A 15,001-nucleotide genomic window follows, 5' to 3' on the forward strand; every position below is an offset into this window, starting at 1 on the left:
TGATTGATGTGCTAGAAACGACTAAATACACAATCATGTCGAGGTCGGCAACTGGTTTGGAAAGGATTGGAGGTGCGCCCAGGCGTTCCTTGAACTGTTGGAACGATGCCTCACACTCCGGGGTCCATTTGAACCGTTCAACTTTCTTCAGTAAAAGAAGGATAGGTCTAGCTATCTCGGCCATGCAAGGAAGGAACCGAGAGAGGGAGGTGAGTCGGCCTGCTAACTTTTGAACCTCCTTTAGAATACTTGGACTTTTCATGTCTAGGATGGCCTGACACTTGTCGGGATTTGCCTCAATGCCTCGGCTGGACAGCATGAATCCTAAATTTATTGCCTGAGACTCCGAACACACACTTCTCGGGGTTGAGTCTCATTTGGTGGTGCCGAAGCGCCTGAAACACCTCGGTCAAATCTTGTGCATGTGCCGACACTGTACTTGACTTCACCACCATGTCATCAACGTATACCTCCATGCTTCGACCAATTTGATCATGAAAAATTTTATTCATTAACTGCTGATATGTGGCTCCGACGTTTTTTAAGCCGAACGGCATTACTTGGTAGCAGTAGTTGGCCGTTTCAGTAATGAACGATGTCTTTTCTTCGTCTTGAGGGTGCATACGGATCTGATTATATCCTGAGTATGCATCAAGGAAGGATAAAAATCTGTGGCCGGATGCCCCGTCAACAAGTCGGTCAATGTTGGGCAAGGGATATGCGTCCTTAGGGCATGCCTTGTTCAAGTTGGTGTAGTCGGTGCACATGCGCCACTTCCCGTTCGGTTTCTTGACCATGACTACGTTGGCCAACCATGTTGTATAATGTACTTCTCGGATGAACCGAGCATCTAATAGCTTACCCACCTCAGCTTCGATCGCCGCTTTCCTTTCCTCTCCAGCCTTCCAGCGCCGTTGAGCGATTGGCCTTGCCTGCTTGCTCACTGATAGCTTGTGGCAAAGAAAGTTGGGGTCAATGCCGGGCATATCAGACGGGTACCAGGCGAATAAGTCACTGTTTTCAAGGACCACTTGCTTAAGGGTCAAGCGCTCTTGTTCGGATAAATTGGTCCCGAGGTAGGTGACTTGAGCTCCGGACACCCCCACCTGGATGGGTTGCTTGTCTTCAATAGGCTCGACCCTCTCATCTTGATCAATCCGGGGGTCGAGGTCTAAGGCCGACTGCTGTGATACCGAATGTACCCCTGCTGGTTTTGTTGCTTCGGGCTTCATTTCCGGTAATCGCAAACTAGCAAAGTAGCACTCTCGCGCGGTTTTTTGATCAGCGTGAACCGTGATTACTCGCCCTGAGTCGGCTAGGAACTTCATAGCCAGGTGCGGAGTGGAGACGATTGCACCGAGCCGATTTAAGGACGGCCGACCGAGCAAAATTTTATAGGACGTGTTGGCATGAACCACCACATATTTGACCGAAACGTCTTTGTATTCGGTTCCTTCAAACCCAAACCGGGTTGACAACTTGATATAACCCTTTGTTTTGACTCTTTCCCCTGAAAATCCTACCAAAGGTTCATCGTAGGGAATCAATTCGGCTTCTGGGATACCCAATTGTTTGAACGTGTTCCAATAAAGGATATCGGCTGGGCTCCCCTGATCTACCAATGTCTTGCGCACAATGCAGTTGTGAATTTCAACACTAATTACCATAGGATCATCCTGGTATGGGTCGATACCTTTGAAGTCGGCCTCGGTGAAAGTTATGGTGGGTAGGCGGCGACGAACAGTTTCGACGGCATGCACATGTCGAACGGCCTGTAGGTGTCCCCGACGAAGACGAACCACCGCCGGCGAAGCCGCCGACAATGGTGTTGATGACCCGGCGAGGCTGCGTTGAAGGCTCTTCTCGCCTTTCTCTAGACCGACTGCGTTCTCGATACGAACGACTTTCTGTTCTTTGTTCAGCCCGATCGTCCCGTCGCGACCAGTGGGTGCTTCGGGATGAGTTCGAGCGGTCGACGAAACCTTGCAAATATCCATGTTTGATCAGATCTTCAATCTTATCCTTCAAGGCCGCACATTCTTCTGTTGAATGCCCTCGATTGCGGTGATACCTGCAAGACTTCGTTGTATCGGCCCTAGGAGGGGTCGAAGCTCGTTTCGGGACGGCCAGGACCTCCGAGGTCAACGCTTGCTCTAGCACTGCCGACCGACTGGTATTGAGCGGTGTGTATTGTGAATACCTTGGGCCACGAGGGGGCCTCTCGCGGGATGCTAATTCTTTCGGACGACTCTGAAAATTATTTTTAGTCGGCTTTTCCGGCTTAGCGGCTGTCTCCGTTCTGGCTTGATTGCGGAACTCTGCTAATTCTTCCATTTGCATGTATTTATCGGCTCGTCGCCGCAAGTCATCCATATCGGTCGGCGGTTTTTTGCAGATGCTGTTGGCAAAGGGACCCGGTTTTAGAGCGGTTGTGAGATGATGTAGAGCCACATCAGGGTTTAGGTCTCGGATTTCGAGAGCCGCTTTGTTGAATCGGCTCATGAACGTCTGAAGAGACTCTTTTCTTTCTTGACGAATGCTAACTAATGCCAACGAGGTTAGCTGATGAGGGCGGCTGGTGGCGAACTGGATTGTGAACTGGGAGGCCAGCGTGCCGAATGAGTCAACAGAATTGGCTGGGAGTCAGGTGAACCAACTCAGCGCTCGCCCCTTCAAGGATGTCGGAAAGATTCGGCATAGCGCGACATCATCGGTGGTGCTTAAGGTAACCTGTGTCAAAAACACATCCACGTGCTCATCTGGGTCGGTTGTACCATCGTATTTGTCAAGGGGCAGGGACTTCCAGTGGTCAAGAAGTGCCGATTGCATGATGTTCGGCGTAAATGGATGTCGGTGTGCCCCGGCCGGCATTGGCTGTGCCGGTCTTCCGATCGAAGCATGGATGCCTGGGGGCGCGACAGAGGTATGAGGGATAGAGGTGTGATGACCGTGTGAGTGGAATGACCCCTGAGTAGGAGTCGTCTCAGAGGGTTTCTAGGTAGGGTCTTGGTACTGATTTTTCAGGGTAGCATTTTCTGCTCGTAACGTGGCCATCTCGGCAGCATCTTTCTCCCGTTGCTACTTCATGGCGGCCATCTCTACTTTCAGTTGGTGCATCATTTCAGTCAAGTTTGTCTCTTCTATAGTCTCGGCATTGTCCGCCCCGGATTGGAGTTCCTCTTCGGACTGATGATTTTCCATGTTATTTTTCCTCGTCTTTACCATGTTTCTCTTCAACTCGCAGTCTTCTTCTTACAACACTCTCGGTTCGGCCCCACGGTGGGCGCCAAAATGTACCTGTCTGAGGGCACACTCGTACTCTTCAGTGGGAAAGGGCCGAACGAGGGTCTTCAGGTGGACTCTTCTGCGCGAGGGGGAGGTACCTGCAAAAGGCACTCTGACGCTCAAGTCAGGACAAGCGCGATATTCTAGGATAATTAATGAACAATGACATACCTTGACAAAAGTGACTTATTTATACTACCACTGATGGGCCTTGTCAGTAGTGGGCCTCTCCTGAAGTTTACCAAATTAGGTAATACGATGCTAATAGGCTAATTATGCCTTAATCACGCACTTATCCTTATTAACCACGATGAAGGCTCTAATTATTGTCTCCTCATTCGGCTCGGCCTTAGACCGTGCCGTTACGCGTTTGCTGCGCTGAACTGCTTGTTCGGGGCTTGTCCGAGCCGGTCCGTGGCCTGCAAAGATGTCTATGGTTCTATTCGCATCGGCCTCAAGCCGAGCCGATCGTGCTATCAGGCTCACTTCGGCCTTCGGTTATAGCCCGAGCCGACGCTGATGTCAAGACTTTTGGGCATAATTCACTTCGCATGGATGTCTGATGGGACGGCACGTGTTGGTCCACGTGACCGATAGGGTCCTCCCGGTACAGTGTTTTTTATGAAACAATTTTTGAACAATAAGTTATTAAGTAAGATATAAACTTACAATTTAAATTTTGTTAAAAAATTATTTAAAAGAATATACATATTCATTTACACAATGAATATTAAATCTAACATCGTCTCTAAATTTTAAGATGAAAATTGATTAAGTAATACGATATCAATCAAACTAGAGTCTAAAATTTTCTACTTAGAAGGGTTAATATACACCATATAAATTCTTTGAAAATGGAATTTTAACCATACTCAAGAATTAACATATATTCAACAATCTCGTTTGGGTTATGGTGCACTACTATTCTACAGTAAGGGTATAAGATGTTGCCAAGGAGGTTTAATGGTTACACTTCTCCAACTTCTTATTCTTCTCAATATTTCGCTTAAGCTAAAATTTGGGGGCTTAGGCCAAATTTCTAGCGGCTAGCAGCTCCCTTTTTTTTTTTTTTTTTTTTTTCTCCCCCTTTTTTTTCTTAAGTTAAAATTGTTGGCTTAAGTCATCTATGCAGACAAGAGTATTTACCCTTCTTATTTGGTTATCCTTTATTTATTCTCCCATTTGACTTAGATAAATAATATATACACTATATAAGAAATGTTATATATAATGACATGTAAAATGTGTTACCATAAGTACAATATATATAAATATATATCTATTTGACATATAGTTACACAGAATTTTAGTATTGATTTTAAATGAGATTTAACAATATATTTTGTGTGTCACTATAGTCTATACACACACTTTTTAACAATTTATCAACATATATTATATTTATTGTATGAGTAAAAGTAACTTTTAGTAACATGTATAGTATTACTATAAGATGTGTGTTACTATATGACAATTTTCTTGTAATGATAATCATTGTGTTCAAAGGTGTTGTGTCTTTTTTGTTTTTTTTTTTCGTAAAAAGGTTTGGATATTCATTGTATCCTTTATATATATATATATATATATATATATATATATATATATATAATTCTATTTGTTGGTAAAAAAAATTCTTCTCCTTTCTTTTATTTCATCAAATCTTTTTTTATATATGGTTGATTAGAGGTAATTAAAAGGTTAAAGAATGTCTTAAACATATTGTTCCAATCTAAGTTTTCAGCACTTGGTAATGACATAATATGTAAAATTTCAATTTTGACTTTTCTTCTATTAATTGAGGCAAGATCTTAGTCACGATATATGGGTGGTAGGATTTGTTGTATTACACTTAATATTAATTTTATTACAAGAAATAGTATATATAACAATAATATATCAAGTTACGATTGAAATAATAAGATATATAGTTTAAATTAAGCGACTTTTGTTATTTCAAGAATTTTAATTTAAACATGTAAAAAACATAAAAAGTCAAAACGATTAACTTCAAAATTCTAAACATGCACACTCAAGGAGTGTGGAACACTTGGACAATGATAAAATTCGATAAACTAAGAAACTACAAAAATAAAATACACAATGTAGAATGGAAAGCTAGAGCTAAAACATTTCCTTCTTTCACCATGAAACAAAACTAGAATAATTTTATTTTTTTTGTCTTTGGAAAAGCAACATTTTAGGGTATTAGAAGCTGAGGTAGCTACTCTAGGGCATGGTGGGCCTAGTAAGAAAATGATGGAAGGTTTGATGAATGAAGCTTTACCCGTTGCGGTGGCTTTTTTTGTCCCTTCTCTTGCGGTTTGTGTTGTCCACCAACGTTCCAAATATTTTATTTTGAGCCATCGATCGCTTTAATTTACCCGTGAATCTCACTTTCCTTTCTTTTCTTCCTCAAAGACAAGGGTCACATTATGGGACGGTGCCACATGAGTGTTGTTGCCTTTGCGCACATGTCATACATAGTGCTTTACCACTGAAGAAAATAAAGTGTTCTATCATAACATTGTTAAATATCATGTTCGGAATCTTTTGCTTTCTAGATTAGTTATTATTATGTCGCCCTTTTACTATGCTGAAATGAGTTTCTTCTAATTAGACTATTATATAGAATTATTAGGTCAACTAAAAACTTACTATTACCCAAGTGAAATTTTTGAGCAAGAATTGCCACTAATAAACTAATTTGAATACATCTAAGCTAGCTAATAATATACATAAACTCATCAAAATATATCAACGGTAGCAAACTTATAAATTTAACGTGCATGGAGTTACCATTCCCCCTTTTTTTGGTGGTGTTGTTTTGCCATAGTAATAATATCATATATTTTGTCAAAGTGGTAGGTGCCACCGTCATCTATTAGAGGACCAATCTTATGAAATAGTCGTTAAAGGGTTTCTTCGTATGCCTTTGTTGTCGCAAAAGAACCTGATTCTACAATCATTAGCATCGCTTTCCCTATGGTTGCAATTGATGAGCTTGTGCATGTGTCCCAATAAAAATTAAAAAGAAGAAAAGGCAAGGAAGCATGAAGCTGGTCAATGACCATATTTTTTTACTTCGACAACATGGTAAAGTATGAGCAAGATGCATTAGAAGGTAGCAAATTGATGTTGCAAGGTTTTCTTTATCTCTTGTTAACCCATAATCCGACTATCGAAGGTAGCAAATGTACTTGTACAGTTCGTAGCCAATATTTTTATTGGTTTAAATATATATATTTTTTTTATATTTTAAATTTAAAATTAATTTTTCAAATTCATGTAATTTTTAAAAATAAATGTTTCAATCTCTTAGAATCACATGCAACATCACTTGGCAAATTAATGAGTTAAGAAGTGTGATGTTTTCGTTAAAAAGATACTAAAAGATGAGTTTGACGTAACAAATTTAATAGTAGATATGTGTTTTGTCTATGTTGGAAGAAAAATACTTATATTGTATATAGTTACGATTTTTAACGAAGATTAATCATTACTTTCAATGATAGATATAATTTGTACTAGTTTCATAGTTAAAAAAAAAAGCAAAATGTGTGTTTTGAATGACAGATTGAATAATAATAATTGGATATATAGAATGTTTTTTTTTTCAAATTACTTAGACTAAAAATTAATTTTAAATTCGAAAAATATAAGTAAATTTATCTCATATTTAAAAAATAAAAAATATATTTAAGTTTTTTCATTAATAAAAATTGATGTAGATATCTCAAAATACATATTCATTCTCTAGCTTTAAAAAAAATGTATTAATATTTTTCTCTGATTTAGGATTTTTTTTTATTTTCTACCTTAGTAATAAAAAATTCCAAAAATCTATTCGATCAACGTGCATTCCTAGAGTCTTCATTCATTAGTATTGTACTATCCGTACCGCGAAACTGAGCTCCAACTTGGCATCACAGCGCAGGACGACCTCGGATATGCACCTCGGACACGAGCTAGGAGACCTTGGCTAAGACGAGGTCCGTTACCTAAATAGATCATAACTGATCTCAGGCCCAAGGCATAACGAAACCCTAATTCACACAAAGGTACGTGCATTACTTATACGAGACTCATACACGCACAAAAACTAACTTTAGCATCGGAGTCTCTTTTGCAGGTATCACCCCCATCTTGGAGCAACAAGCGTACCAGTGAAGGAGGCTCGCCGATCTTACCCAGCAGATCGTCCCCTACGACCGATCTTCGGTAAGAACATTTGGCGCCCACCGTGGGACCGATCAAGACAGCTCTTATCGGCCACACTTATGGTTTTCACCCGAAGCCATAGTAGACGAGCAACAGACGACGTAGATCACACGACAAACATGGACAACGAAGCAGCATTGAGAAGGCTGATCGAGCAGGTCGAACAAATGCAGCAGCAGCACACCGCCGATCTGCAAAGCATGCGTGCCAAGCACGAAAATGACCTAGCGGCGCTGCGTACCGCTAACGAAGCTGACCTAGCGGCGCTGCGCATCGAGAATGAGTGTATTCGCGCCCAACTTCCTCGACGCCCTTCTGATCAACCTCCTCAATTGAGTAACCAACACGAGGAAGAGGGGCATTCGGTTTCTCAACCACAGACAACACCTAGGGCATCGACTCCCAAGCCTGCCACACATCGGTCACACGCACTGACGAACAGGTCGGCCCATGAAGTCAACATTGCTCTTGCCCAGGCCCCTAGCAATCGGGCGAGCATCCACCGCCATCCTTTTGTGGATGACATTATGGAGACCCCTCTACCTTTCGGCTAGAAACCCCTCCACATCGACTGCTACGACGACACAACGGATCCGGACGAGCACATCAACCTGTATATTACGCAGGTAAACCTTTACAATAATGATGATGCTATTCTGTGTAGGGTTTTTCCAAACTCGCTCAAGGGGGCTGCACTCAACTGGTATACCTAGTTACCTGTTGAGTCGATTGAAAACTTCGACACCTTGGTAAGGCGATTCACGGTATAGTATGCCACGAGTCGCCCTCACCATGTCACCTTCGCCGCCTTGGCTAGTCTCCGACAGGGCGACGACGAATCACTGAGGGCGTTGATGGAGCCCTTTGCCAGCATCTCGGTGAAGATTTGGAACCTGAACCCCGAGGTCGCCCTACACGCCATGCTCATGGCGCTCAAGTCAGGCCCTTTTGTGGACAGCCTGTGTCGCCGAGCTCCCGCCAACATGGACGAACTCCATGCCCGAGCTGTAGGATACATATAGATGGAAGAGCACTCCGCTTTTCGTGACCAGGTTCGCGGAAAATCACAAGCAAAGACTGACCATGGTCACAAAGACAAGATGAAGGTCAACAATGACTGCCAGTTCAAGAAATCTGCTAGGGCAAATAAGGGGGGGAGATACGACTTTTACACCCCTTTGAGTGCAACCCGAGTACACGTTCTGGAGGAAGCCAGCAACAACAACCTGCTCACTCTGCCACCACCCGGGCACAGTCCCAACAACGTAGACAGGATAAAGTACTGTCGGTACCACAGGAACCACGGTCACACCACCGAGGAATGTCGTACTCTTCGGGATCGCATAGAGGAGCTCGTCCAGGCAGGGCACCTCGGGCAATACGTACAACGGCAGCAAGGCCACTGAGGAGGTTACAATGGAAGAGGACGGGGTAGAGGTCATGGTTCGGGAGCTCGCGTGGACCAACCCTCTAGCTCTCAATAAAATGCCGGTGGCGCAGTACAGGCCGAGGTAAGCCAGGAAATAGGGTCAGCTCCCCTACGGTGGGTAATCAACACAATTGCAAGAGGCTTTGCAGGGGGAGGATCCAGCAGCTCGGCCTGAAAAAGACACCTGCGCAGTATCAACAACGTCCACTCCGCTACCTCGGCCTCGCACCAAAGCTCACCATCGATCACCTTCACCGACAACGACTACACTAGCGTCTGCCCCAACCAGGACGATCCAATGGTCATCGCCGTGGAGGTCACCAATTGGGAGGTCCACAAGACGTTGATTGACCAAGGAAGCTCGGCTGACGTCCTATATTGGCCGACATTCCTCAGGTTACTTATCCCTCACTCCCTTATCCAACCTCACACAGAACCACTAGTTGGATTTGCAGGAGAGCGAGTACACACTCAAGGATACGTGGACCTACTGACAACCTTTGGAACCTCTCCCGACACAAGGAGGATTATGGTCCGATACCTCCTCGTGGAAGCCAATACCTCCTACAACATAATCATTGGAAAGCCGACGTTAAATCAACTCGGAGCAGTGGTGTCTACCCCGCACCTCACCATGAAATTCCTAGGGAGTGATGGCAAGATTATCTCCATCAAGGCAAACCAGAAGACAGCTCGGCAGTGCTATGCCGAAAGTCTGAAAGTCTCTTCATCCGACGAGCGTTGCCGAAGTGATCCCCCCACAGTGGCTCACATCACCCACGTGGATATCACTGACCTAGATCCGAGGTCGGACTCCCAGGATGAACGGCCGAGTCCTATCGACGAGCTCGATGACCTCCAGATCGGCAAGCTTCTGGGGCAATGCACGAAAATTAGCAGGCAGTTGAACCCGGAGTTACGACGACAACTTGAAGCTGAAATCTCCAAGAACAACGACCTCTTTGCATGGTCCAGTGCTGACATGCCAGGTATAGATGCTAACTTCATCTGTCACAGGTTGGCAATTCACAAGGAGGCGAAGCCAGTCGCCCAGAGGAAGAGGAAGGTCGGTGGTGAAAGGCAGGAGGCCATCATCACCGAGACGCAAAAGCTACTGAACGCAGGCTTCATCCGTGAGGTCAGGTACACCACGTAGCTGGAAAACGTGGTCCCGGTGAAGAAGAGCTCAGGGAAGTGGTGTATGTGCGTCAACTACACTGATCTGAACAAAGCATGCCCCAAGGACTCGTATCCCCTACCGAGTATCGACAGATTGGTCGATGGAGCATCCGGGCACTACCTCCTCAGCTTTCTCGATGCTTATTCCGGGTACAACCAGATCATGATGTACCCACCAGACGAGGTGCACACGTCGTTCATCACCGACCACGCCAACTTCTGCTACCGGGTGATGCCATTCGGTCTAAAAAATGCAGGGGCCACTTACCAGCGACTGATGAATAAGGTTTTCCACCAACAAATCGAGCGGAACATAGAAGTCTACGTTGACGACATGGTGGTCAAAACCACATCGGCCGAGGATCATGCTGCCGACCTAGCCGAGGTGTTCAGCTAGATCAGGAGACACAACATGCATCTCAACCCAGAGAAATGCATCTTCGGCGTCCAGGGAGGTAAATTCCTTGGCTTCATGATCACTAGCAGGGGGATTGAGGCCAACCCGGAGAAGTGCAAAGCCATCATTCAGATGTAGAGTCCTCAAACGGTGAAGGAAGTCCAACGCCTGACAGGAAGGTTGGTTTCCCTGTCCCGTTTCATTCCTAGGCTCGTGGAGAAAGCAGGACCCATCTTCACTCTGCTAAGAAAGCCAAAAATTTTCGAGGGGACAGACCAGAGCGAAGAGGCTTTCAAGAGCTTCAAAGCCTTCCTCACGACTCCGCCAATTCTCTAGAGGCCAGATCACACAGCCGACCTCCTCTTCTACTTGGCCGTGGCAGAAGGCGCAATCAGTGCAGTCATAGTGCAAGAGCACCAAAAAATGCAGATGTTAGTCTATTTTATCAGTCGAGTCCTCCAAGACACGGAAAAATGGTACCAGATAATGGAAAAGCTCGCACTGGCGCTTGTCACTGCAGCTCAGCATCTCCGACCGTACTTCCAAAGCCACCAAGTGATTGTCAAGATTGACTACCCAATCAAGCAAATCCTGAGAAAATCGGAGCTCGCCGGGCGGATGATAGCATGGTCGGTAGAATTGTCTGAGTTCGACATTCAGTACGAAAGTCGCGGCGCTCTGAAAGCTCAATGCCTAGCCGACTTCGTGGCCGAACTGATGCCAACCTCGGTCGCTGAACCACAGGTATGGACTTTACATGTTGACGGGTCCTCCAACTCTAAGGGTGGTGGTGCAGGTATCATCTTGGAAGGTCCAAATCAAGTCACCTTGGAACAATCTCTCAAATTTGGCTTCAAAGTGACAAATAACCAAGCAGAGTACGAAGCACTTCTCGCAGGGCTAAGGTTAGCTTGCGAACTCGGAGCACGAAGAGTGAGTTGTAGCAGTGACTCAAAACTCATGGTCGAGCAGCTCAGCGGGACATACCAGGCCAAAGACGCTCTTCTGCAACGGTATTTCCACGTAGCATCACGACAGATCTCGTCCTTCGACGAGTTCACTATACATCATGTACCGCGAGAGCAAAACACCAGAGCTGACTTTCTTTCAAAGCTCGCCAGCACCAAACGTCCTGGACAACATCGGACCATCATCCAGGAGACCTTGCATTCACCTAGCTTAGACGACAAGGTCGTCAACACCGGCGATAGCGAAGAGCAAGGGTGGATGACAGGTATTTGGAACTACTTGAAGGCAGGAGTGTTACCCGAAGATAAAGATGAAGCTCGGAAGATGAGGGTAAGGTCGGCTAAGTTCGTAATTGTCGGAGACGAACTGTTCAAGCGCGACATCTCCACCCCTTTGCTCAAATGCTTGACTACACCTCAAGCCGCTTATGTCATCAAGGAGATCTATCGAGGTATATGTGACATGCATTCCGGAGCGCGCTCGATGGCGACCAGGGTACTCCGAGCTGGATACTACTGGCCCACCTTGAAGTCGGACTACCAAGCCTACGTGCAAAAACTGTAAAGAGTGCCAGCAGTTCGGCAACACGCATCGACAGCCACCCGAAGCTCTCCACCAGATGATGTCTCCGTGGCCTTTCGCCTAGTGGGGAATGGACATCCTAGGACCGTTCCCCCCGCGAAAGGTCAACTCAAATTCCTCTTGGTGGCAATCGACTACTTCACCAAGTGGATCGAAGCGTGCCCACTCGCCAAGATCACCACTGAGAATATACGGAAGTTCACCTAGAAGAGCATCATATGCAGGTTAGAAATTCCGCATTTCCTTGTTACCGACAACGGCCGACAATTCATTGCGCAGAGCTTCGAAGATTTCCTTTGGGAACTTGGAATTAAGCACCTCCCAACCTCGGTAGAACACCCGCAGACTAATGGCTAAGCAGAAGCTGCAAACAAGGTGATACTCCGAGAGCTCAAGAAGTGGCTAGGGAATGCTAAGGGACAATGGGCTGACGAACTTCCCAGCATCATCTGGGCGTACCATTACACCCCTCAATCAACAACGCAGGAGACACCTTACAGGCTGACTTACAGAATTGACGCAATGATCCTAATGGAAGTCAGGGAGACATCTCATCGATGCCAGGTCTTTAACAGCGAGCAAAACGCTCAAGAGATAGCAGCCGATCTCGATCTGATTGACGAGCTCAAAGATGAAGCTCGGATTCATGAAGAAGCTTGTAAACTCCGAGCTTCCAGAAGATATAATACGAGACTGCGACCTTGCTCTTTCCGAGTTGGTGACTTAATGTGGCGATTGTTGGGCGACGCACGAAGAGACACGTTAGAAGGAAAGCTTGCACCCAACTGGGGTGGCCCATTCCGAGTTGTAGAAGACTTAGAAAATGGGGCATACAGGCTGGAAGAACTCAGCGGCAAAGCTATCCCACGGACTTGGAATGCCACGCATCTCAAGATTTATTTCAGCTAAATTTGTACGAATGAGCTGTGCACTCTTTTCCCGCCTCAGTCTTTTGTCCCAAAAAATAGAAAAATATGTTTTGGCTGAGAGAGTTTTTAACGAGGCACACATAACATCAATAAAATAACTCATTCTTTTCCATTCATATGCTTTTAATTCTGCATCATTTTACCATAAGATGCTTTATGCTAAGCCGAGGTCGAGTTCAAACCTTGGTACAATTCATTTCACTCTAAACCGAGGTCGAATTCGAACCTTGGTACGATTTATTTTACTTTACGCCGGGGTCAAATTCAAACCTTGTTACAATTCATTTCGCTCTAAATCGAGGTCGAATTCGAACCTTGGTACGATTTATTTTACTTTACACCGAGGTCGAATTCGAACCTTGTCGCCACCGGCCCGAAACGGGCTTTCGGCATTCGCGAAGGATGGTTGGACTCTTTTATTTGTTTAAAAATATGGATTGCTAGAATGACTTATTCTCAAACTGAGACCTTATCAAACGAGCAATTTTATTAAAAGGCTCACCAATCCATGTTAATCCCAAGCGGGACCCTCCATGGATTAGCGGTTTTCATAAAAAGGAAGGGTTCGTGGAGTCGCCACCAATGTTTTACTCAAAACATTGGAAAAAGAAGTTTAAGGCAATCGATTCAAAAATCGACTTCGGCCATGACAACCAGAGTCGGGTAAGGGAGTCGGTTACGCGTGGGGAAGGTGTTAGCACCCCACAGCGCCCCTTTCGGGTTCCCTATGACAGATTATTTAAAAATAATAGTGCAAAATTACTAAATTACCCCTATTTATTCTAAGCAATTATAAATTAACTATCTACATGATGACAGTTTAAATATGTACACACAGAAAGCGGTAAAAGAAGGGACTTTAAAGATATAAACCTTTGAAGCGTGCTTTCTTATATATCTTGACAGAAATTGGGAAGCGTTTTGGCGTTCCCTCCCTCTACAAGACCGCTCGCTCCCTCCTATAAAATTTTAACTATGGAAATCCGGAGGATTTCCCTTCGACTAGGTTCGAGACTCAAGCAAATGGCTCGTGACTCAAGAACTTCGTCGGATCAACTCTCCGAGTGATTTCTAGGCAGAGCACTGCTCAAAAAAACCCAGAATACTCAAGAAGAGGGTTAAAACTCAGTGTGAAAGTGTCAAATGACGTCCCATTGACGTCATATTTATAGGGAAGAGGCTCAATACGGTTTCTGGGGGTCAATACGGTCCGTATTGAAGTTTTGAACTACAATACGGCCGTATTGAATTCAATACGGCCGTATTGAAGTTCAAAAACCTCAATACGGCCGTATTGAAGTTCAGTGCAGCCGTATTGAGTTCAATGCAGCCGTATTGAACTTCAATACGGCCGTATTGAGTTCAGTGCGGCCGTATTGTAGTTTAAAATGTTCAATACGGCCGTACTGAACTCTTGGGAGGCCGTATTGGGCTTCATTCCCTCCACTTTCTTATTTTTTGCTACTCTAAGACCTCTAAACCTACAGATAATCATCCTAGGGTCTTCCAGGGTCTTCCAGGAGTCCTTCCGGCTGACTTTCCTTTAGTCTTCGAGAGTCTTCAAGTTTTATTTCCGACCCGGACAATTTCAGGGGTCTACAGCTGCCCCCCCTTTACTTAGTCGGACGGCCTTTTGGTGTATCGGCTGACAAGTAAAGGAGTTGACCCAATTGTCCGGGTGATGTGCCAACCTTCTGACTTGTAGCGTCTTCCGGTGGAAAATTGTTGATTAGCCTCTCCAGGTTGTTGCATACCTCGGCGCTTCTGACAACCTCGGTAACTAAGTTTACCCTCTCCAGGGTCAACTTCACTCGACGCCCGAGCCGGAAGTTGAACACCAACGTGCCTCTGACGACGCTGATGGTTGAGTACTGTCTCTCCAGACCTTGAGTACTGTCTCTCCAGACTTTGAGTATCGTCTCTCCAGACTTTGAGTACCGTCTCTCCAGACTTTGATTGAGTACCGTCTCTCCAGACTTTCTTTGAGTACCGTCTCTCCAGACTTTGTTTGAG

The 15,001-nt window shown here is 45.1% G+C and overlaps 3 protein-coding genes across 3 annotated transcripts; 2 read left to right on the forward strand and 1 right to left on the reverse strand.

Annotated features, from left to right (window-relative positions):
- Window positions 1-296: 296 nt before the first annotated feature.
- LOC145954499 (uncharacterized) lies at window positions 297-1,997 on the reverse strand. The gene has a single exon (XM_083068832.1). It carries the CDS (start codon window positions 1,995-1,997, stop codon window positions 297-299), a length of 1,701 nt encoding a protein of 566 aa, XP_082924958.1.
- A 7,233-nt stretch (window positions 1,998-9,230) lies between these two features.
- Window positions 9,231-10,088, forward strand: LOC145954500 (uncharacterized). Its single transcript, XM_083068837.1, has one exon. It carries the CDS (start codon window positions 9,231-9,233, stop codon window positions 10,086-10,088), a length of 858 nt encoding a protein of 285 aa, XP_082924963.1.
- Window positions 10,089-10,133: 45 nt separating this feature from the next.
- Window positions 10,134-12,041, forward strand: LOC145954501 (uncharacterized). The gene is made up of 4 exons (XM_083068839.1): window positions 10,134-10,496; window positions 10,718-10,939; window positions 10,992-11,237; window positions 11,292-12,041. Exons 1-4 carry the CDS (start codon window positions 10,134-10,136, stop codon window positions 12,039-12,041), a joined length of 1,581 nt encoding a protein of 526 aa, XP_082924965.1.
- Window positions 12,042-15,001: the final 2,960 nt, after the last annotated feature.

The sequence above is a fragment of the Cajanus cajan genome, chromosome 1 (genome assembly GCF_000230855.2).
Source record: "Cajanus cajan strain Asha chromosome 1, NIPB_CcT2T_4, whole genome shotgun sequence".
In the NCBI taxonomy this organism is placed as follows: Eukaryota; Viridiplantae; Streptophyta; class Magnoliopsida; order Fabales; family Fabaceae; genus Cajanus; species Cajanus cajan.